We start from the raw sequence: 22,226 nt of genomic DNA, 5'->3' as shown, positions 1-22,226 counted from the left end.
CTTCCCTTCCAATCCCAGTAGCCGTGCATTTTAGGCCGGGTTCTCCAGGAGGTGGCCTCGGACAAGAGTTGAGTGGGTGGGATATTTAGGCACACATTCCCTTGGGGGTGACTCCAGTGGGCAGACTGGGAAGGATGCAGGGTGAAGCCGAGGGAAGAGTTGAGCAGTGAGGTGTAGCCAAACAGGGAGCTCTGAGTTGCTGGAGGAGGCCAAGGCGGCCACACTGTTTGCCTGTACCGTGATCAGTCAGGGGATGGACGCTCCCCAGAAGGGCACCCCCAAGTCCGGGCAGTTCCTGAAGAGGCTCCAGCTGGAGGCCCGTGGACTACGGTGGGATCTGGGTGGTACATTCTCCATCTTTGGGCATTGGGGTAATGGTGTGAAGACGAAGACCAGCCCCTTTTGCAGATTCTTAGGCAGTGTCGTCAGCGTCCTGATGGCCACTGTCGTTGTAGAAGCCCAAGGAAAACCCTTCGCAAAGGCTGAGTTCGCCGAGCCTTTCAGCAGAGCGGCACAGACTTCTCAACACCCTGCTGCTACCCTGCTCTTCTCCTAAGGAGCCCAGGACGGCCGTTTGGAGAGGTGGAGAAATGAGACAGCAAGCGGGACAGTCTCCACGCAGAGCGGTCCTTGGGGGGGGCTTTCCTCTACAGAGCTCAAGGTCTTTCAAAGTCAGCACGTGGAAACCCTCATCTGGGCACGGCGCTTCTGTAGGGGAGCAGACCGAGCACTCATTCAGGGATAGGGGAGACCCAGTTCTAATCCTGACTCCGCCCCTTCCCCTTCTAGTTCTGTGACCCTGGCCTCCACCTCCCTAGCTGTAAAATGAAGGCATTTAGCTTCAGGAGTTCTGTGATTGCTTCCAACACAGAATCTAGAGGCTTCTCCATCACCTAGGCCAGGAGCCTGGCAAACTGGGGTGCAAGCCACATCCAGCCCAGTGCCTGTGTTTGTAAATACAGCTTTACTAAAACACAACCATGCTCGTGCATTTATTTTTTACACTGCAGCTGTTTTCTTGCTACAGCAGCAGCTCTGAGGAGTTGCATCAGAGGCTGTGCGGGCAAAGTCTGGAATATATATACTACCTGTTCCTTTGCAGGAAGTTGGCTGGCCCCTGGCAGAGGCGAAGCTTGCATCGTTTCCAATCCCAAGGAATAAGAGGAGAAATTGGAGCCACAAGGGCAGGCCTTTGCAATAGTGCGGGCACAGAGTGGTGTGGGTCAAGGAGCTGCTCTTTCCTGAGTATTCTTTAGCAGACTGAGAGCAAGAGGGGAATTAAAGGAGGTGAGATGAGAAGATTCTAGGCGACCAGTGCGCCAAGGGCAATGTCTGTGAGGATTCCTGAGTAAGCAATGTCCCAGGTGCTTACATGAGGTCTCGTTTTCCAAAATATGCACCTGCAGTCCTTGCATCAGCTCCTACTGCCCACACGGCAGGAAGTTCAGCAGGGAGGGCAGCCAGAGGTTTTTGCTGTACGATCAAGGTCATTTGTCCAGCAACTGAAATGAGTAAAGGGAACTTTTGGAAGACATGAGAGAAGACTCTCTCCAGGCGGGTGAGCGGTTGGAATCCTCAAGCTGTCTCTCCCGTGGGGAAAATAGCTCTGCCGGTGACGTGCAGAAGTGGGAGGAACCCTGCCAACATCACTGTCGTGAGCTGCACTCTGCAGTCTTAGGGAACACGGCTTCTGTTTGCTCAGTGCCTCTTCATAGCGCTTTGTTTTCATCGTGTTGTCAAAGCATCCCCATGGGGTAGTGTGAAGTGCTATAATCTTCATAATTCTGTACTTCACAGGTGGGGAAAGAGGTGTTAGGAGGATTTTGCCTGACATCGTCGAATGCCTGTGACCTTTACTGTTGGCCCCAGCCTCTTGCCTCTTAGCACTGGGTCTTAGCCCAGCTCCGTGCCTTATTCTAGCTCATGGAATGTTAGAACTGAGGGAGTCTCTCGGCCTAAGGAAACCCCTGGAACACATAATGAGGAAACGGACCCAGGGAGGTGACCAGAGGGCCACTGCCCCGGCACAAGCAGAACCAGAACAGCGTGAGGGCTGGTGCTTTTCCACAGACCTCCATGGCCGCTGGTTGTGTTCCCCGCACCTGGCGTAGTGTTCCCATAGTAAATACGCTCACGTGTGTGCGCATGTGCGTGTGTGCGTGTGCACCCAGCAGGACATCTGAGTGTTGTCTGTGTGGATACCTTGTCTCCCTCTGTGCACTGCGAGCTTTTCATGGGTTAAGAATCACAGCTACTATTTACACTGCCTTTGATTTTAATTACCATCTGTTGAGCATCTAAAACACATGCAAATATATGCCTTTTAAAATCAATACCAGCTCTTTCAAGTAATATCACCTCTTAGCAAACTTTCCTAAAAAAAAAAAAAAAAGTGTAGGTAACACTTTCCAACTCGTTCTATGAGACTAGCATTATTGCCCTGCTACCAAAACCAGACAGAAACTTCACAAGAAAAACCCCAAACTGTAGGTCAATATCTATTATGAATATATACACAAAAACCCATTTATAATTCATATTTGATGGTACATGAATGTTTTCCTGCTAAGATAAGGAACAAGACAAAAATGTCTTCTCTTGCCATTTCTATTTCACTTTGTATTGGAGGTTCCAGCTAGCGATACTAGGGAAGAAAAAGAACAATGGGAAGCCATACTGGAAGTAAGACGTAAGATTTTCTCTATCTGAAGACGACATAACTCGTACATAGAAAATCCTACAGATCCGCAAAAAGTATCACAGCCGATAAACAGGTTCAACAAGGCCGGATACGAGATCAATACACCAAAATCAATTGTTCTTCTGTACACTAGCAAAGAGCATTTAACAAAGAAAACCCAAGAGAATAAACACCAAGGTGTAAATTTAATAAAATATATGCCGTGCAGACCTGAACTTGACAGATACAAAGATAAACAGTGGGAGAAGATATTTGCAAGTCCTATATCTGACAGGGATTTAACACCCAGAATAAAACAAAATCCTGCAGTTCAACAGCAAAGAGGTCAACAACTCAGTTAAAAAACAGGCAGAGGACTTGAACAGATATTTCCTACAGAAGATAATACAAATGGCAAATAACCATGCAAACAGATACTCAACATGACTAATCCATTGGGAAATGAAAACCAAAACCACAGTGAAATGCCACTTCATACCCACTAGGATAGTTGTTAAAGCAATGCAGTCAAAGGGTGTTTGTGTAAGGAATGTGGGCATGGGTGTGGAGAATCCTTGTGCCTTGTTGGAGGCTGTGTGGAATACGACAGGCACTGTGCAGAGCAGTCTGCTGGTTCCTCAAGCAGCTAAGCAGAGAAGTACTGTAAGATCCAGTAATTCACTCTCAGATACTTACCCCAAAATAGGAAACAAGAACTCAAAAAGGTAGTTGTATACCATTGTTTACTATAGCATTATTCATAAGACCAAAAGGCAGAAACATCAGATGAGTGAATGAACCAAATACATTACAGCCGTTCCCCCTTATCCATGGGGCCTATGTTCCAAGACATAGTGCATGCCTGAAACCTTGGATAGCGCTTCTCCCTATACACACTCACCTATGATGAACTTTAATTTATAAATTAGGCACAGGGAGAGATTAACAGCAATCACCATAGGTCTTAGCAACCTCAGCATGCATTGTTTTTTTTCTTTCCTTGTTGAGTTGAGAACGTTACCTTTTTGGCTTCCCTTTGATCTCTCTGAATTGCTAGAATCATCACTGACGAGCTTGGGGCGGTTATTGAGTAAAATAAGGGTTACGTGAACACAAGTACAGTGAAACCACAGCATTCGGCCTGACAACTAAGGGATGGGTGCTGAATATTCTGGACAAAGTGGTGATTCATGTCCTGAGAGGGGTGGCACAAGATTTCGCCACACTGCTCAGAACACAGTTGCACTCAGTGCTCGTGAATGGTTTGTTTCTGGAATTTTCCATTTCATATTTTTGGGCCTTGATCGATTGCAGGTAACTGAAATGCCAGAAAGCAAAACTGTATGTAAGAGGGGACTGTTGCGAACAAGGCAATGTTGTTCACCCCTTAAAAGGAGGCTCTGATTCATGCTACCACATGGATGTGCCTTGGCAACATTTTGCTAATCAAGACAAGCCAAACATGAAAGCACAAAAATTGTATGATTCCACTTCTACAGGGTTCTTGGCCAAATTCATAGCTGGGAAGTAGCTGAGAGGTTACTGGGGCGGGGGCTGGGAGAATGGAGAGTTATTGTACAACAGTTATAGTTTCTGTCTGGTGTTTTTGGAGATAGTTGGTAATGAAGACTATACAGTATCATGAATGTAATTAATGGCAATGAATTATGAACTCGAAAATAGATTTAAAACTTTAAGAAAAAAAGTGAGCAGGACATAATCTCTGCCCTCCAGGACCTTACTGACTAGTTGGAAAAGGTAGGGCAGTGGAAGGAGAGATTGACATTTACAGCTGAGAGCATTAGAAGGCAAAATGTGGCAAGTGGTGCCTCAACTGGCAGCTCTGTGGTCAGCAGAGAGCGGGTGTTCACCGAGGCCCGTTAGCCGTTAGCAGGGTGGCCCACATCTGGCCCTGTGTAGTAAAGCAAGGCCTGGTTTCAAGCTCCAGCTCTATAGTGAGTCAGTCCTATGACCTTGCATGTGTTACTTAGTATCTCAGTACCTCTCTGAAAAGTGCTCTGACTTCACCGGAATCTTATATGGGACAATCCAGGTAAGCTGGTTAGCACAGGGCCTGGAACTGACTGAGAAAGGTTTAGCGACTACTGTTATTGGTGTTGTTTTTATTTTTGCTGTTGTCAATGATGGATTGGGATGAATTTGTATGGAAATGAAGTTTGAACAAGACAGTAGATCCAAGAACTGAAAGGCAAGGCCCACATCTGGGTCTGGCAAGTCAGAGGACATGGAGTAAGGCACAGAAGTGAGGGGCAGCACCCGGCTGGGGCCAGAGACTCCAGGAGCGGAGTCGGAGGAAGTCGGGTTCCAGGTGGAAGGACACATGGGAGAAGAGTGGGGTTGCTTTGAAAGGGAACTTCAGGGGACAACCACGCCCTGGCCTCTGCAGTTCCGTTTTCATACAGAAAAGATGACTTGGGGCCAGTGCTGTGGTGCAGCGGCTTAAGCTGCCACCTATAGCACTGGTGATCCCACAGGGGCACTGGTTCAAGACCCGGCTACTCCACTTCCGATCCAGTTCCCTGCTGACACCCCTGGGAAAACAGCAGAAGATGGCCCAACAGTTACTTGGGCCTCTGGACCACGTGGGAGATTTGGACTAAGCTCCTGGCTCCTGGCTTTGGTCTGGCCTCGTCCTGGCTATTGCAGCCATTTGAGGAGTCACCAAGTGAATGGAAGATCTCTCTCTCTCTCTCTGTATCTCCTCTCTCTGTAATTCTTTAAAATAATAAAATAAATTTGAAAAAAAAAGGAAAAATGTTGGTGAGAAATGGAATTGAGCGATAAATCGACTAACAAAAAGAGGAAAATGTGCTTGTTTTAGTGGAGGGGGTGATGGATAACATGCAAAACTTCCACCTTTCCTTTCCGTCACCACCTCCTTTTCAACACATCTGGACCCTACGCTCCCATGCCGATCCTCAGTCTGAGCACAGTGCTCTCCTCTGCTCAGGCAGTGCAGCAGTAGTCGCTATCCTGGGGTGGCCGTGGGGTCACAGCTCCCAGGTGGAGGAGGGAGGCAGGGCATGGCACTTCCCTGCTCTCTCCGGGCTGGAGGCTGCAGCCAGTGGGCCTGGCCCGGAGCTGCAGCCGGGGCAGAATTCCAGGGTTTATTCTACAGTCTACCTTGGCCACCCCTCGCTTGTGCACACGTGCACTTTGCTACACGATCGCCAGAGGTATCCGCAGGGTTTGATGCCTGCCTGGTGCACACTGAAAGGAGGATGGTGTTGTCTGAGCAATGCTTCACCCTTCTCTAGGAAAGCAATGGAGGCAGCTGGGAGACGGACAGCTTCGGTGGCTGGAAGGTCCTGGAGGGGAGAAGATAGTTACCAGAAATCCACAAAATCACAAACACACATTGTGTGTGTGTGTGTGACACATACATACTGTCTTCCAAGTGCATGAGAATTTCTTGAACTTACTAAGAAGAAATTAATTTATGGGGCCGGCACTATGGTATAGCAGATAAAGCCGCCACCTGCAGTGCCCGCATCCCATACAGGCGCTGGTTTGAGTCCTGGATGCTCCACTTCTGATCCAGCTCTCTGCTATGGCCTGGAAAGCAGTAGAAGATGGCCCAAGTCCTTGGGCCCCTGCACCCACGTGGGAGACCTGGAAGAAGCTCTAGGCTCCTGGCTTCAGATCGGTGCAGCTCCGGTCATTGCGGCCAATTGGGCAGTGAACCAGCAGATGGAAGACCTCTCCCTCTGTGTCTCTCCTTCTTGCTCTGTGTAACTCTGACTTTCAAATAAAATAAATTAAAAAAAAAGAAATTAATTTGTAAAAGTCAACATGGGGATTAAAGAGTCACCTATTATTAAGCAAAAGCTCTAAGAAAGCGGAGGCCTGGAGTCAAGGCTCATGGTCTGTGATGAGCGCAGTTACACAGGGCCCAGGTTCCAGAGGGAACCCCGTATTTGGGATTTAATGAAACTTTTTCATTGAACTTGTGTTTTGTGAGTGAAATCTCATAAGACGGTGGGACATATGCCAGGCACATAAAGCCTGACTCACGTGCTGTCTCACGTCCAGCCCCCTCCCACCTGGAGCCACCACCACTGCCCTCCCTCACTGGGGGCCTGGGCATGTCGAGGAGGGGTTGGAGTCAGCTGGGACCACAGGCTCCTGGGAACCTGCATTCCCTTCGGAAAGTCGCAGTAAATTCCCAATAAAAAAAAAAAAATCACTACCACGGCAGAGCCAGCAAGTACAGCTTAAGACAGGGAAGAGCTTTCCTCTTGCTTGTTTTTTTTTTTTTTTTTTTAAGATTTATCTTTATTTATTTGAAAGAGTTACAGAGAGAGGTAGAGAGAGATTGAGGTCTTCCACCCTCTGATTCACTCCCCAAATGGCCCCAACAGCCGGAGCTGAGCCGATCCAAAATCAGGAGCCAGGAGCTTCTTCCGGGTCTCCCACATACATGGGTGCAGGGCTCCAAGGACTTGGACCATCTTCCACTGCTTTCCCAGGCCACAGCAGAGAGCTGGATTGGAAGTGGAGCAGCTGGGACTAGAACTGGCACTCATATGGGATGCTGGCACTTCAGGCCAGGGCTTTAACCCACTACATGGCAGCGCCAGCCCCATCTTCTTGCTTTTTGAACAAGGGGCCCAGCACTGCCATGTAGTGGGACCAGCCCCAGTCTAAGAGCCTTGCTGCTAATCCAAGTGTGGTGCCAGGTCAGCATCGTGGGCGTCCCCTAGGGGCTTATTGGAAACCCTGAACCCAGGCCCTTCCCAGTGCTGCTAAAGCAGATCTGCACTTTCACAAGATCCCCTGGGTGTTGCCTAACACAGTCTGGGATTCAGTGGCCCGTTAGGTGGCATCTGCGATTCTAGCTGCCATGGTTTTCACGGTGACTGTTCAGTGCATCACGCTTCCCTCTGACCTCAGGCAGCTGCTGCTTTGGGCTGGGAAGGACAAAAGCAAGGTCTGATAAGAAAAGAAGAGTTGCTGTCAGCCCCGAGTTCTGCTAACTCTGCTGTTTGAAATTATGTTTCCTGGGGCTGGCGCTGTGGCATAGCGGGCAAAGCTGCTGCCTGCAGTGCAGACATCCCATTTGGGCACCGGTTCAAGTCCCGGCCACTCCACTTCCAATCCAGCTCTCTGCTGTGGCCTAGGAAAGCAGTGGAAGTTGGCCCAAGTCCTTGAGCCCCTGCACCCACACAGGAGACCCAGAAGAAGTTCCTGGTTCCTGGCTTTGGATTGGCCCAGCTCTGGCCATTGTGACCATTTAGGGAGTGAACCAGCAGATGGAAGACCTCTTTCTCTCCCTCTGCCTCTCTGTAACACTGTCTTTCAAATAAATAAATCAGAATCTTTTTAAAAAAAGAGAGAAATTATGTTTTTCCTGTTCTCTACTCATGAGCCCAAGGCTTAGCAGCGTCTTCCCCAGCCGTGCTGAAGGGAACGAGGCCAGCTTAAAATAAACTGCCGTTCTCCTGGAAATTGCTTTGACCTTTATCTGCATAAGCCCGCAGGACTCGGCAGCTCTCTGGAAGAGGAGGGAAGCAGCTCCTACCTTTCGTTCTCAGCAGAACTGATTTTTTAGCTCACATGGGGGTTGCGTGACATGGTGTGATTGCTGTCGTTTTAGTAACTTCTCGGGTTCTGGGGGAGATGTTTATAAAAAGCAACCAGTGTGACTAGGACATCAGCCTTGTGCCTTCCTCCTCCTCCTCTGCTCTCCAGCACACCCTCAGCCAGTGCTGGTGGGAAGATGGCAGTGAGGGCCAAGGCAGGTTTGGCCTCCCGGTGTGGAAGGGGTGATTTCTAGAAGTGAGAGAAAAGGGGTGATCAGTTCCTGGCACTGTGTCTTCAACACAGAGGCACAACTGGTGGTGTACTAGGAAGAACACATTGTCATTTAACGAACTGTAATAAGCCCTTTACACAAGTTAGACTTCTTGATCCAGTAATTCGTTATCTAGGGATACAGCCTGGAGAAAGCTCAGACAATTTTGGCAGAGGTGAGCAGGAGAATATTCATCTCAGTGAGAGCAAAAGTGTAAGAGCAAAGAGTGCAAAGTGGATGCATGCCCCAAGGGATGTGCAAGAGGGGAGTGTATGTGAGAAATATCAGAATGTGCATTTCAGTTCCCAAATTAAAGACTGTGAGAACTTGGAGCCAGTAAAGCTGCCACCTGCAGTGCCAGAATCCCCATGGGTGCCGGTTCGAGTCCCAGCTGCTCCTCTTCCAATCTAGCTTTCTTCTGTGGCCTAGGAAAGCAGTAGAAGATGACCCACATCTTGGGCCCCTGCACCCTTGTGGGAGACTGAGAAGAAGCTCCTGGCTCCTGGTTTCAGACTGGCCCAGCTCCAGCCATTGCAGCCATTTGGGGAGTGAACCAGCAGAGGTAAAACCTCTCTCTGTGTAACTCTGACTTTCAAAAAAATAAATAAATCTTTTTTTAAAAAAAAAATTTGGCAACAAAAAGCTTTGCTAATACGTATCATGGGGCATTGGCCCCTGCTTCCTTGATTGGCACCTGAATCTCACCAACACCTGTCACACGAGATCTTTTGAAAAAAGAGCAGGAATTCCGCAGTCTGGTCTCAGCTCAGGTCCTTTCTCTGACACTGCAACCACGTGGCTATCACTTAGGAGGAAATGTTAGAGTGTGCGGAGTTTCTCACTGTGAGATGCAGGCACCTTGTGGGAGAGATAAGGTCCAGAGAGGCCAAGGCAGCCAAGAGCTGAGCTGAAAACCAGCTCTGAGGGCCACCCTAGGCCTGAGCACGTGGGACCAGCTTCAGTGTCTTTTATTTTTTTAATTATGAACTTTGTTTTTATTTTTAAATTTTTGGATTAAGGTGAAATACCTGTACATTCTTTTTTTAAAAAGATGTTTTAAATTTATTTATTTGAAATAGTAAAAGAAAGAGAGGGAGAGACAGAAGGAAAAACAGATCTTCCTTTCACTGGTTCATTCCCCAAATGGCCACTGCAGCAGGGGGTTGAAGCTTGGAGCCCGGAGCTCCAACCAGGTCTCTCATCTGGGTGCCAGGGGCCATCTTCTGCTTCTTTCCCAGGCACATCAGCAGGGAGCTGGATAGGAAGCGGAGCAGCCAGACCTTGATCTGGCACCCATATGGGATGCTGGCATCACAAGCTGCAGCTTAACCTGCTGTGCCACAGTACAGTCCCAATCCCTGTACACTGTGTGTGCAGTATCTCAACAGATACACACAATGTAAACCAATCACACCAGGTCCTTAGCCCTGGCGTTTCCTTTATCATAGACTATAATTACTGCACTGTCATGCCGGAACCTTCCTCCCTCACCCAACTGCCTTGTGGTTTCTTGATGGGCAGGAGTGTGGTTTCTTCCCCTTCCATTCTGACATGTTTTGTCAGGGACTCCAGGGTGTCCCGGAAGAGAAGAAAATGCAGCTCTCGCAATATGCGGATTTCACAATTTCACAGCTTTCCTTTGCAACGCTTTACCTTCTGAACCTGACCTTGGCCTTTTGCTCACTTCTGCTGGAATTCAAACCTGCAGATGACCCACTGGTCATCTGTTTTCTGTTTTCCACTGCAGAAAAGCAAGTGCTCAAGAGTGAGGTTAAGATAAAGGGGGGCAGGAGGAATAAGCCTAATAGAAAAATTTCTCGGTCATTTAAAAAAACATACCCACAGCTGTTAAAAGGAACTGGCCAAAGGCCCCCCAAAAATCTTTTTCTTTTTTTTTATCAAAGATTTATTTATTTCATTTGAAAGGCAGAGTTACAGAAAGAGAGAGAGAGAGAAAGAGAGAGAGAATCTTCCTTCTACTGGTTCACTCTACAAATGGCTGTGACAGCCAGAGGTGGGCCCATCTGAAGCCAGGAGCCAGGAGTTTCTTTTGAGTCTCCCACATGGGTGCAGGGGTCCAAGCACTTGGACCATCCTCTGCTGCTTTCCCAGGCCATAGCAGAGAGCTGGATATGGAAGTGGAGCAGCTGGGACTGGAACCAGCACCCATATGGGATCACAGTACTGCAGGCAGCAGCTTTACCCGCTATACCACAATGCCGGCCCCTGTTTTTTCTTTTTCTTTCTTTTTTTTCTGTAGATACATCTCTCCTTGAATTGGCTAGTGTTACTTTGAAGTAATGGTGTTCTGTTTAAACAATTCTTTTTGAGAGTGGCTTAGTCCTAGAATTCCTTGTGCATATTAAACCTGTAAATAATCTTATCATTTGGAGTCAATCTCCTTAATGTGCATGTTGTAATTGAATTCCTTCCTAATTAATGCACCATTATTAGAAGCAAAGGTGGATTAGCTCCCGTTTTCTGATTGCCCTTGAATGTCGCTTGACGTTGCAGGAGCACTGATGAAGTCACTGAGGGTTGTGTGTTGTTTTCAGACACCAGGACCATCACCAGCGCGGCTGCAGACACATCCCCAGGAACAGGTGTTGTCAGCAGTGCCTTGGCTGGGACCAAGGTGAAGCGCCTGAGGGAGTAAGTGGCATGCTGTCAGAGCTGCAGGGGGCCGGGGCAGGGTGTGGTGTTAGGACACACTGGCCAGGCCCAGCGATGCTGCGGGGCCGGGGCAGGGTGTGGTGTTAGGACACACTGGCCAGGCCCAGTGATGCTGCGGGGGGCCGGGGCAGGGTACAGTGTTAGGACACACTGGCCAGGGCCCAGCGATGCTGCGGGGGCTGGGGCAGGGTGTGGTGTTAGGACACACTGGCCAGGCCCAGTGATGCTGCGGGGGGCCGGGGCAGGGTACGGTGTTAGGACACACTGGCCAGGGCCCAGCGATGCTGCGGGGGCCGGGGCAGGGTGTGGTGTTAGGACACACTGGCCAGGGCCCAGTGATGCTGCGGGGGCCGGGGCAGGGTGTGGTGTTAGGCAGGGTGTGGTGTTAGGACACACTGGCCAGGCCCAGTGATGCTGTGGGGGGCCGGGGCAGGGTGTGGTGTTAGGACACACTGGCCAGGCCCAGTGATGCTGCGGGGCGGGGGGGGGGGGGGTGGGCCGGGGCAGGGTGTGGTGTTAGGACACACTGGCCAGGGCCCAGTGATGCTGCGGGGGGCCGGGGCAGGGTGTGGTGTTAGGACACACTGGCCAGGCCCAGTGATGCTGTGGGGGGCCGGGGCAGGGTGTGGTGTTAGGACACACTGGCCAGGCCCAGTGATGCTGTGGGGGGCTGGGGCAGGGTGTGGTGTTAGGACACACTGGCCAGGCCCAGTGATGCTGCGGGGCGGGGGGTTGGGGGTGGGCCGGGGCAGGGTGTGGTGTTAGGACACACTGGCCAGGGCCCAGTGATGCTGCGGGGGGCCGGGGCAGGGTGTGGTGTTAGGACACACTGGCCAGGCCCAGTGATGCTGCGGGGGCCGCGGCAGGGTGCGGTGTTAGGACACACTGGCCAGGGCCCAGTGATGCTGCGGGGGGGTGGGGGGCCGGGGCAGGGTGTGGTGTTAGGACACACTGGCCAGGCCCAGTGATGCTGTGGGGGGCCGGGGCAGGGTGTGGTGTTAGGACACACTGGCCAGGCCCAGTGATGCTGCGGGGCGGGGCAGGGTGTGGTGTTAGGACACACTGGCCAGGCCCAGTGATGCTGTGGGGGGCCGGGGCAGGGTGTGGTGTTAGGACACACTGGCCAGGCCCAGTGATGCTGCTGTTTGTGCTGCTGTAACAGAGTGCACACACAGCAGGCATCCAGTTACTTCTCTCAGTTTCGGAGGCTGGGAAGCACAAGCCTGAGGTCCCGGCAGTGACTGCCTGGCATTGGCACTCTGGAGACGGTGTCTTGTTCGGGAGCTGGAAGGAGGGGCCAAGTAGGCCACGCCCTGTGCGAAGGGTCTTAATCCTATTCCTGAGGGAGGACTCCTCTTGACATAATCCCCTCCTAAAGGCCCCATCTCTTGCACTGAAGGTTAACTTTCAAGATTGAATGATGGGGGAACACAAACATTCACACCATAGCGTTTCACAAAATTCATTACCTTTTCACACACAAAATACATTCATCCCATCCCAATAGCCCTCAGAGTCTTAACTCATTCTGGCATGAACTCAAAAATCCGAAGTCCAGAGTCTCATCTAAGTATCAGCTACTCAGATACGGGTGACACTCAAAGGGATGATTCATCCTGAGGCAAATTCGCCTCCAGCTGAGTACCTGTGAAGTCAACCAAGTTACCTGCTTCCAAAATACAAAGTGGGAGACAGCCCTGGCCCTGGGGCAGCTCTCTGCCTGGCCGCAATGCTTTCTGAGACATTGTTTGAAATCTAAATGGGGCGGCTCTGTGGCGCAGGGGGTTGCCTACGGTGCTGGTTTGAGTCCCAGCTGCTCCACTTCTAATCCAGCTCCCTGCTAATGGCCTGGGAAAGCAGTAGAAGATGGCCCAAGTCCTTGGGCCCCTGCACCCATGTGGGAGACCCGGAAGAAGCTGCTGGCTATTGGCTTTGGACTGGCCCAGCTTCGGCAGTTGTGGCTCTTCGGGAGAGTAAATCAGTGAATGGAGGACCTCTCTCTGTGTCTCTCCTCCCTCTCTGTCTGTAACTCTGCCTCTCAAATAAATAAATGAATCTTTAAAAAAAGAAAATCTAGTGGTGGTGCCCATTTCTCATGGCTCTTGCTGTCCATGCACCTGCAAAGCTGACGTCACCAAGGCATTGGATAGACATTCTCATTTCAAAATGGAGAAATAGGAAGGACGGAAGGGGTAACAAGTACCAAGGAAGTCCAAGACCCAGTGAAGCAAACAACATTAAATCTTGATCTTCTGCCAGATTCTAGTCCCGGTTGCTTCTCTTCCAGTCCAGCTCTCTGCTATGGCCCAGGAGGGCAGTGGAGGATGGCCCAGGTGCTTGGGCCCTGTACCTGCGTGGGGAGACCAGGAAGAAGCACCTGGCTCCTGGCTTCAGATCGGCATAGTTCTGGCCGTGGCGGCCACTGGGGAGTGAGCCAACGGAAGGAAGACCTTTCTCTCTGTCTCTCCCTTTCACTCTATTACTATACCTGTCAAATAAAAAAAAAAATCTTGATCTTCTTTGATTCTGTGTCTTGGCCTCCAAAGTGTGGTCACACGCTTGGTATTCCTTACTGAATTCAGTTGTTTTTCCTTCCTTTTTTAATGATGTATTTTATTTATTTGAAAGGCAGAGTTAGAGAGAGAGAGAGAGAGAGAGAGAGAGAGAGAGAGAAAGAGAGGGAGAGATCTTCCATCCACTGGTTCCACTTCCCAAGTAGCCACACTGGCCAGGGCTGGGCCAGGCCAAAACCAGGAACCTGGAGCTTCATCCAGATCTCATACATGGGTACAAGGGCCCAAGCACTTGGGTCATCTTCCGCTGCTTCCCCTGGCATGTTAGAAGGGGGGTGGATTTGAAGTGGAGCATCTGGGACTCAAACTGGCCCCCATGTGGGATGCCAGCATTGCAGGCAGGGGCTTAACCTACTACTCCACAGCTCCGGGCCCTTGTTTTCTTAATTTTAACACAACCAGGCTGAGGATGTTCCAGATTTTTAATTTCTACTTCCCTTTTGATGATAAAATTTCTCTTATTGTCTAATTCATTTTCATCTCACATTTTACTATAAGCATCCTAACACCTTTTTTTTTTTTAAAGATTTATTTTATTTATTTGAAAGACAGATTTACAGAGAGAGGTAGAGATAAAGAGAGAGGTCTTCCATTGGCTGGTTCACTCCCCAGTTGGCCACAACAGCCAGAACTGCACCCATCCGAAGCCAGGAGCCCGGAGCTTCCTCCAGGTCTCCCACGTGGGTTCAGGGGCCCAAGGACTTGGGCCATCTTCTACTGCTTTCCCAGGAGTTGAGAGCTGGATTGGAAGAGGGGCAGCTGGGACTAGAACCAGCGCCCATATGGGATGCTGGCACTTCAGTCCAGGGCTTGAACCTGCTGCACCACAGCATCAGCAACACCTTTAAAAAAAAAAAAGATTTATTTTGTTTATTTGAAAAGCAGAGTGATAGAAGTTGGGGGAGAAATCTTCCATTAGTTCATTCCCCGAATGGCCATATCTGTCGGGGCTGAGTCAGGCCACAGTTAGGAGCCTGGATTTCCATCTGCATCTCCCATGTGGGTGGCAGGGGCCAAGCACTTGGACCATCTTCTGCTGCTTTCCCAGGCACAGTAGCAGTGAGCTGGATGAGAAGTGGAGCAGCTGGGACTTGAACTGGTGCTCTTGATATGGGATGCCAGCATCATAGGAGGTGGTTTAACCAGCTGTGCCACAATACCAACACCATCCTCAACACTCTGCTTTGATATTTTTTCTGCTAAATATCCTAGTTCCTCTCTGGCAACTTCTGCCATCCAAGAAGCACTAGAACACAGAATCGTTCCTCCAGGTTCTTTCCCCCTTTCTCTCCAGCTTCCAGGCACGGTCTCCTCATTTCCATCTGAGTATTTACCACCTGCATTGCTGCCAAAGTCAGTTCATGGCCACTCAGATATCTGGAGGAAGATCAATGCAGTCTCTACAGCTCTCTTCTTCTGAGGCCCTAGAATACCCGCAACCATCCAGCCTCTACCCACTCCCCAGTTCCAAAGCTGCGTCCATATTGTTAGTATTTGTTATAGAAAACCTCAATCCTCGTTGCCAATTTTCGCGTTAGTGCATTTGTGCCACTGTAACAAAATGTCAGACTAAGCAATGTACATACAGTATAACTGTTATCGGGATTGGCCCCCTAAAATACGACATTGAATGTGGCCCCCTTAAAGTTCCCATCTGGGGTGCCATATGAAATTGGAATTTGGAGTGCCACACAATTCCACTGTGTGTTTATTAATACATTCCCAATATTAATAAGCTCGTGTAGGTTCTTGCCTAATATTCAGAGAAGTATTCTGAATACCGGCATAAATGAACGAGGCAGCATGGTACATTTTAAAGCTTTTATTCAGTGAGAAAGATGCATAGGAGAGTGAGGGCTTCATCTGAAAGAGAGGGATAAATCTGGGTTCATGCGGAGTACCAGGAACCAGCCACATGGAGGAGCATCTAGGCCAGGAAGCATGGGGTGGGTGGCCCAAAGGCCACGCACCCTAGAGGCACAGGGCCGCAGCAAGGCAAGCCCCGTACTGGCAAAAGGCCAAAGGAAGGAAGGGGCGGGCACATTGTGATCCAGGCTTTTAATCCACTTTCAAAGGGGAGTGGTTAATTAGCATGATAGGCCAGTGGGTGCACAGGTGTGGCCAGGTAGGAGCCTGAGGTCACACAGGGGTGTGGTGAAGACGTGCTCTTCCAGCTCACAAACCTAATCAATTTTAACCTGTACGCCTGTCTAGATCATAACTGTCTTACTCAGATTTATGGATGCTGGGAAGTCCAGGATCAAGTGCCTAGCAGGTTTGGTGGAGCCCTTATGACCTAATCTCCTCCTACAAGACCCTACTTCATCACCATCTTGCCCTGAGGATTCCATTTCAACGTGCATTGTGGAGCACACACAATCATTCAGATGGTAGCAGATGCTAGCCCACCTGATCTTTACAGAAACACGACTGTACTTTCCTACATACAACTGTGACTAGAGCAAGCAAAAGCTCAATGGGAAAGGCCCATCAGATCAGATCTCCATCAGAGGTGCTTGCTGCAGACTTCTGGGCAAGGAAGAGGTGCCCAGCCTCCCAGTCCACCTGCTCCCATTCAGCCCTTGTCGAAGTAAACGTTTTAGTCTCTGTTGGCCATACAATTTCTGTCACAGTTACTCAACTCTGCAATTGTAGCACAAAAGCAGCCACAGGCAATATGTAGCTAAATGTGCTAGGCTGTACTTTAATAAAACATTATTTGGAGGGCTGAAATTTGAATCACATATAATTTTCGAGTACCACAAAATATTTTCCTTTTTTTGACTTATGGTCAACCACTTAAAAATGTAAAAACAATTCTTAGCTCACAAGATGTGCAAAAGCATGTGGTAGCCCAGACTGTGGTCTGTATAGTTTGCTGACCCTTAATACAGATGTTCCAACTCAGAAACTTCTCTCTAAAATCCACTTCCTAAATTAATGGGGATTGAATACCTAGGGGAGTTTGGCAAAAATTATTTTACAGTTGATTTGCATTTATATTGTTCTTACAAAAACAGCATATCATCATCTATCCAATAAAGAAAAAAAAATGCTAAACATTGTTTCCAAACCGAAAGCTGCTAAGATGTTTCAATGCTTATTGTTTTCAAGTCCTGCCTATACCAGTGTGGCTACACAGTTGCATAGTTACCATGGCAACAGGGATTACCAGGAATGGGAACTGAAGCAGTCTGGACTAATCTTTCCTTCTTCTACCTCCACTTCTTGCTAGACAGAGATAATGTAGAAAGCCTTGCTAATCTCCCAGTTGATGATCTTTAAAGAGAACAAAAGTGGCTTGCTTACTTTTCCCTTAAACATTAATAATGTGGTGTCAGATTTTTTTATCTAAGATTTCATTGCTTTTGCAAAGGACACAATATTCCACTTCTTAGCCTATTTTGGAATGCCTTAAATAATTAAAATGAACAAGTTTTGCCAAAAGAATTGACCAAGAAGTTTTCTAGGTATTTTGCTCCTGGTATGTCTTTGTTTTTCCTTATTGCTTGCCTCAGTTTGAGCATCTTCTGGCTCCCCTTTGTAGTGTCGATCCGTGCCGCTTGGGCTATCGACCCCTGGATGGTGTCGCCTCTCTAGCAGAAGAAGCTGCTGACTCTTACATCCCATGTCAGGAAGCTCTAGCCAATCCAGAAAGGACTCAAAGGAAATTGAGAAACTGCAAAGCTGTGTGTCTTTTGAGCATGTTGTGTTTTGTCTGTTTCTAAGACTTAGAACACAGCCAGGGTGAAGGAATCTTGCTGTCTTTCACTGCATGTTTGGCAAGGAGGTGACAACTGCCAGGATGCAAAAAAAGAGCAGTGAATGACATTTGTCCCCAGGGAGTTTGCAGTTTAGAGACAGCACCACACTTTAAAAAGTTAAACAGCAACACAATGGCTGTGTAACGCGAGATGATGGCTAAGGGAACTGGCCAACAGGGACCACGGGCCACACAGAACAGATGGTGAGAGCAATAGGATCAGCGAGGGGACATTAGGAGACCACTGGGAGCGGTGTGCAGTTGGCCTTGGCTTTCACGGAGGGGCAGGATGTGGAGAGGTAAAGGTAAGGGAGGAGAAGCTGGAAGCAGGGAGATTTGGAGTTCGAGCCTTGGCTGTGCTAGTAAACCCATGACTGTGATCTGCGGCGAATGACTCTCCAAAACTCAGTTTCCTCCTCTGTGAAATGGCCACGTTATTGCCGCAGCCGGCTCTTGGGCAGCAGACTCGGAGACGCGGGTTAATGTGCAGGAAGAGGCTCGTGAAGGAGCGGTCTTGAGAAAGGAAACCGAAGGAAGCAGACTGGCGGAAGGGGCAGTGAAGCTGAAGTTCGGTCTCCATGGCGGTCTCTGTTGGCCCTATGGGGAGCTCTGAAGCTAGGGGGCGCTGTATCACTGTCCCGAGTTGGGGCTAAAGGACCAGGCTTTGTGACCTCCAGTCCTTCAGATGTTGGATGTGGGCCACCGCGGAAGGGGCTGTGACTGAGCAAGACCATCTCCCATGCCCAGCAATGGTCAGAGGGGCTGACAGCTGAAGACTGCCCTCCGGGGGGGGGGGGCGGGTCTCCACAAGGGTCTGCCTGATGAGAAAGTGACACAAGACATGGCACTCTTGAAGAAAAAAAATCAAACAAATTTGGTTCTCACTGCCAAGCAGTTAAAATAGTGCTTAAAAAAGATTGATTTATTTGAGAGGTAGAATGAAAGAGAGAGAGAAACCCTCAAATGACCATGATAGCTAGGTCTGGATGGGCCAAAGCCAGCAGCCAAGAACTCCATCTGGGTCTCCCACATGGGTCGCAGGGTCCCACAGGGGTACTTGGGCCACCCTCTGCTGCCTTCCAGGAGCATCAGCAGGAAGCTGGATTGAAAGTGGAGCAGCTGGGACTCCCATATGGGACGTGGAGATCACAAGTGGCAGCTTAACCTGCTGCACCACAATGCCAGCCCCAATTAGCACTTCCTCCACCATGGCAATAGGGAGGGAAAAACAAGGAATGTGTCAGGGTGGGTGGGGGGTAGTGATTATAGCAGATTAATTGTGTTAATTAAAAACATTATTTTTAAAAGTGCCAAACCTATAGAAAATTTAAAAGAATAACTTAATGAATACCTTTATCCTTCACCAAGATTTACTAACTTAACATTTTGCCACATTTGTGCAAACCTCTCTTTTTCTATATTTATATAATATGTACACATTTATACTTGTAAATTATTATCAAGTCATTTAAGAATAGATTTCATGGGCTGGCACTGTGATGTAGTGAGCTGAGCCACCCTCTGTGATGCCGGCATCCCATGTGGGCACTGTTTTGAGTCCCAGCAGCTCCACTTCCAATCAAGCTCCCTGCTAATGCGCCTGGGAAAGCAGCAGAAGGTGGCCCAAGTGCTTGGGCCCCTGCACCCACATGGGGAGATCCAGATGGAGATCCTGGCCCAGCCTAGGCTGTTGTGGCCATTTGGGGAATGAACCAGTGGATGGGAGATCTTTGTATCTCTTTTCCTCCCTCTCTCTGTAACTCTGACTTACAAATAGATAAATAGATCTTTTTTAAAAAAAAATAATTTCATGCATTGTGTTTCTTCATCTCTAAATATTTAAATGTGCAGTCTCTAAAAATAAGAACATTGTCTTATATAACCACAGTACAGTGATTAAAATTAGGAAATTTTGCATTAGTATAGTATCTACTACTATGTGATACACTGGTACATATTCAGATTTCATCAGATGCCCCAACAATATCCATTATGGCAACTGCATTTCTCAACTAGGATACAAGTCAGGATCACACATTATGCTCAGTTATTTGTTGTATGTCTTGGGTCTTTTTCTAGAACAGTTCCTTGGTCATTCTTTGGTTTTTACAGCATGAACATTTTTGAAGATTACAGGACGGTTGTTTGTAAGATGTCCTGCCCTTTAGGTTTATCGGGGGCCTCCTCATTATTAGATGCAGGATATACACTTTTGGGGATGTCCTACATGACCAATATTGTGTGCCCTCCTGAATTTTAAACCTTTACTTTGGGGAAATTGCAGACCTATACAAAAGGATCCAGAATAGTAGAATGAACTCCTGGACTCATCAACAGACCAGCTCCACAGTCATCACCCTACATCAGTCTTGCTTTCCTGTACTCCTACATGTCCTGTTCATCATCTTTCATCCACTAACATTTCCGTAAATCTATGAATTTTAACCTACCCTTTGGAATTTTCCTGTGGATGTCCTTTAGACGTTGCAAACTCAAGATGTCCAAACTGAGCTGAGTTTCCCTGCCACACCTGCCCCTATACCACTTTCCCGCTCTTCAGCAAGGGCAAGATCCAGGCGAGGAGGAACCTTCCAGCTCAGTGCCTGTAACGGTCACTTGGTGTGCGGGTGGGTTAAGGTATCGAGCAAGTGAGTTGGTCATCTCTGACTGTGGGAAAGTGGAGCTCTGGGCGGAAGCTGGGAGCAGCACACCTGGGAATCACCCTGCCGTCCTTCAAGTTCACTCAGTGGCATGCCATCGTCAGCACATGGCTTCCTGCCGCAGCCACTCCCTAGACCTGTGGGGAGATGAGCCCCTCAGTGAAGCTCCCTGCTGGGGTACAAGCAGCTCTTCATGCCCAGTTGGTGTTGGGTGGTACCCCTCAGAGTCACTGGACTGTCTGCCAAAGGACAAGGGACCAGTGCTGGCTTCCATTCCTGAGCAATACCCATGCACAGTCAAAACAGGTTGCTCTTCATATATGGATGGATAGACAGATGGACAGATGGACAGACGGATGGATGGATGGATAGATGGATGGGTGGATGGGAGGGTAGGTGGGTGGAAGGATGTGTGAAGGGGTCTTTGTGGTTTTGTGAGCTTCCTCGAGCCTCTACCATCAAGGGCAGGGCATTTAGTTTTCTGTTGAGCACTATTTGTGGTTTTTGTTCATTTTTGTTTAATCACCTCATGCTGAATTCAGTTGCATACCTGGCATCAGGGTCCCATCAGGACCCAACAAGGAGGCCCTCTGGAATGATAGCTGGGCGGCTTTCAGCTCTGAGGGGCACAAGTGGCACAGAGTCGCCAAGAGACTGATCCTTTAACTCACACAGGTCTAGGCAAGGAACTTGTCACATAGGGTTTGCTCAGTTTGAATAGTGTTCTCGATATATGTGTATCTGTCTATGCATCTATTGAGAAGCATCTTGTATATATTTTTCAGTCACACATTATTTTCTAAGATTTATTTTACTTATTTGAAAGGTAAAGTTACAGAGAAAGAGAGGGAGAGAGATAGGGAGAGAGAGCTTCCATCTGCTGGTTCGCTCCCCAAAAGGCCTCAACAGACAGTGCTGGCCCAGGCTGAAGCCAGGAGCTAGGAGCCTCCTCTAGGTCTCCCACATGGGTGCAGGAGTCCAAGCACTTGGGCATCCTCTGCTGCTTTTCCAGGTGCATTAGTAGGGAGCTGGATCAGAAGTGGAGCAGCCGTATAGGATGCTGGTATTGCAGGCAGCGTGCTCTGCTACACTACAACACCAGCCCCAAATCACACAATTTTTAAACAAGTTTTGGATTCACAGCAAAACCGAGTGGAACATTCAGTGTATTTTTCATCTCAGACATTATAGTTTTCATCTTTGTAAGTTTGATTTGGGTTTTTTTATAAAAATCTTTTTCACAGCTTAAGATGTTTATTATTTCCTCTAGCTATCTCAACAAGTAGAATACAATTATACTGATTATTTTAGTATTCTTGACATTGTGAATTTAAACTCATTGGGAGCTAAATATTTTTATTTTCCAATAAGTAGCCTGAATCTTTGTTTTAGGATTCAGTTATTCAGAAACAGCTTGATTCTTTGGGGTCTTATATTTGAGCTTTTTTTTTTTTTTTAAATGGGACAAGGGAGAGATTCTTTTTAAAAATTTTTTTGAAGATTCATCTTCCTTTATTATTTTACTTTTCTTTAATTTTTAAAGTTTTTTTTATTAAGGTAAACAAATTTTATATATTTCACATACATAGATCTAGGAACATAGTGATACTTCCCACCCTGCCCTCCCTCCCACCCATGCTCCCATTCTTCTGCTCTTATTCTTACTCTTAATTTTTACAATGATCTACTTTCAGTTTACTTTATCCTCATAAGATTAACCATCCACTAAGTAAAGAGTTCAACAAATAGTAAGAAGAAAAAAAAAAACCACTGCTCTCAACAGTAGAGACAAGGGCTATAAGCAATCATCAAATCTCAAAATGTCAACTTCACTCCTATACATTACATTTTTGGTTACTCTATTAATTACCAGAGATCAAGGAAAATATATGATATTTATCTTTTTGGGACTGGCTTATTTCACTAAGTAAAATGGTTTCCAGTTACATCCATTTTGTTGCAAAAGATAGGTTTTCATTTTTTTTATGGCTGAGTAGTATTCCATTATATATATATCTAGGTCGATTCCATATCTTAGCTATTGTGAATTGAGTTCAATAAA

At 48.0% G+C, this 22,226-nt stretch overlaps 1 protein-coding gene across 1 annotated transcript in view; it reads left to right on the top strand.

Annotated features, from left to right (window-relative positions):
- NEK11 (NIMA related kinase 11) overlaps positions 1–22,226 on the top strand; it is a 326,453-nt gene that overhangs the window by 230,871 nt on the left and 73,356 nt on the right. The window contains exon 16 of the mRNA XM_062214781.1: positions 11,051–11,147. Within this exon, the coding sequence (XP_062070765.1) occupies positions 11,051–11,147 (97 nt within the window). The remainder of the gene's footprint in view (positions 1–11,050; positions 11,148–22,226) is intronic.

The sequence above is a fragment of the Lepus europaeus genome, chromosome 2 (assembly GCF_033115175.1).
Source record: "Lepus europaeus isolate LE1 chromosome 2, mLepTim1.pri, whole genome shotgun sequence".
In the NCBI taxonomy this organism is placed as follows: Eukaryota; Metazoa; Chordata; class Mammalia; order Lagomorpha; family Leporidae; genus Lepus; species Lepus europaeus.
Note: the sequence above shows the minus strand (reverse complement) of the source record. Positions and strands in the feature narration are given on the sequence as shown.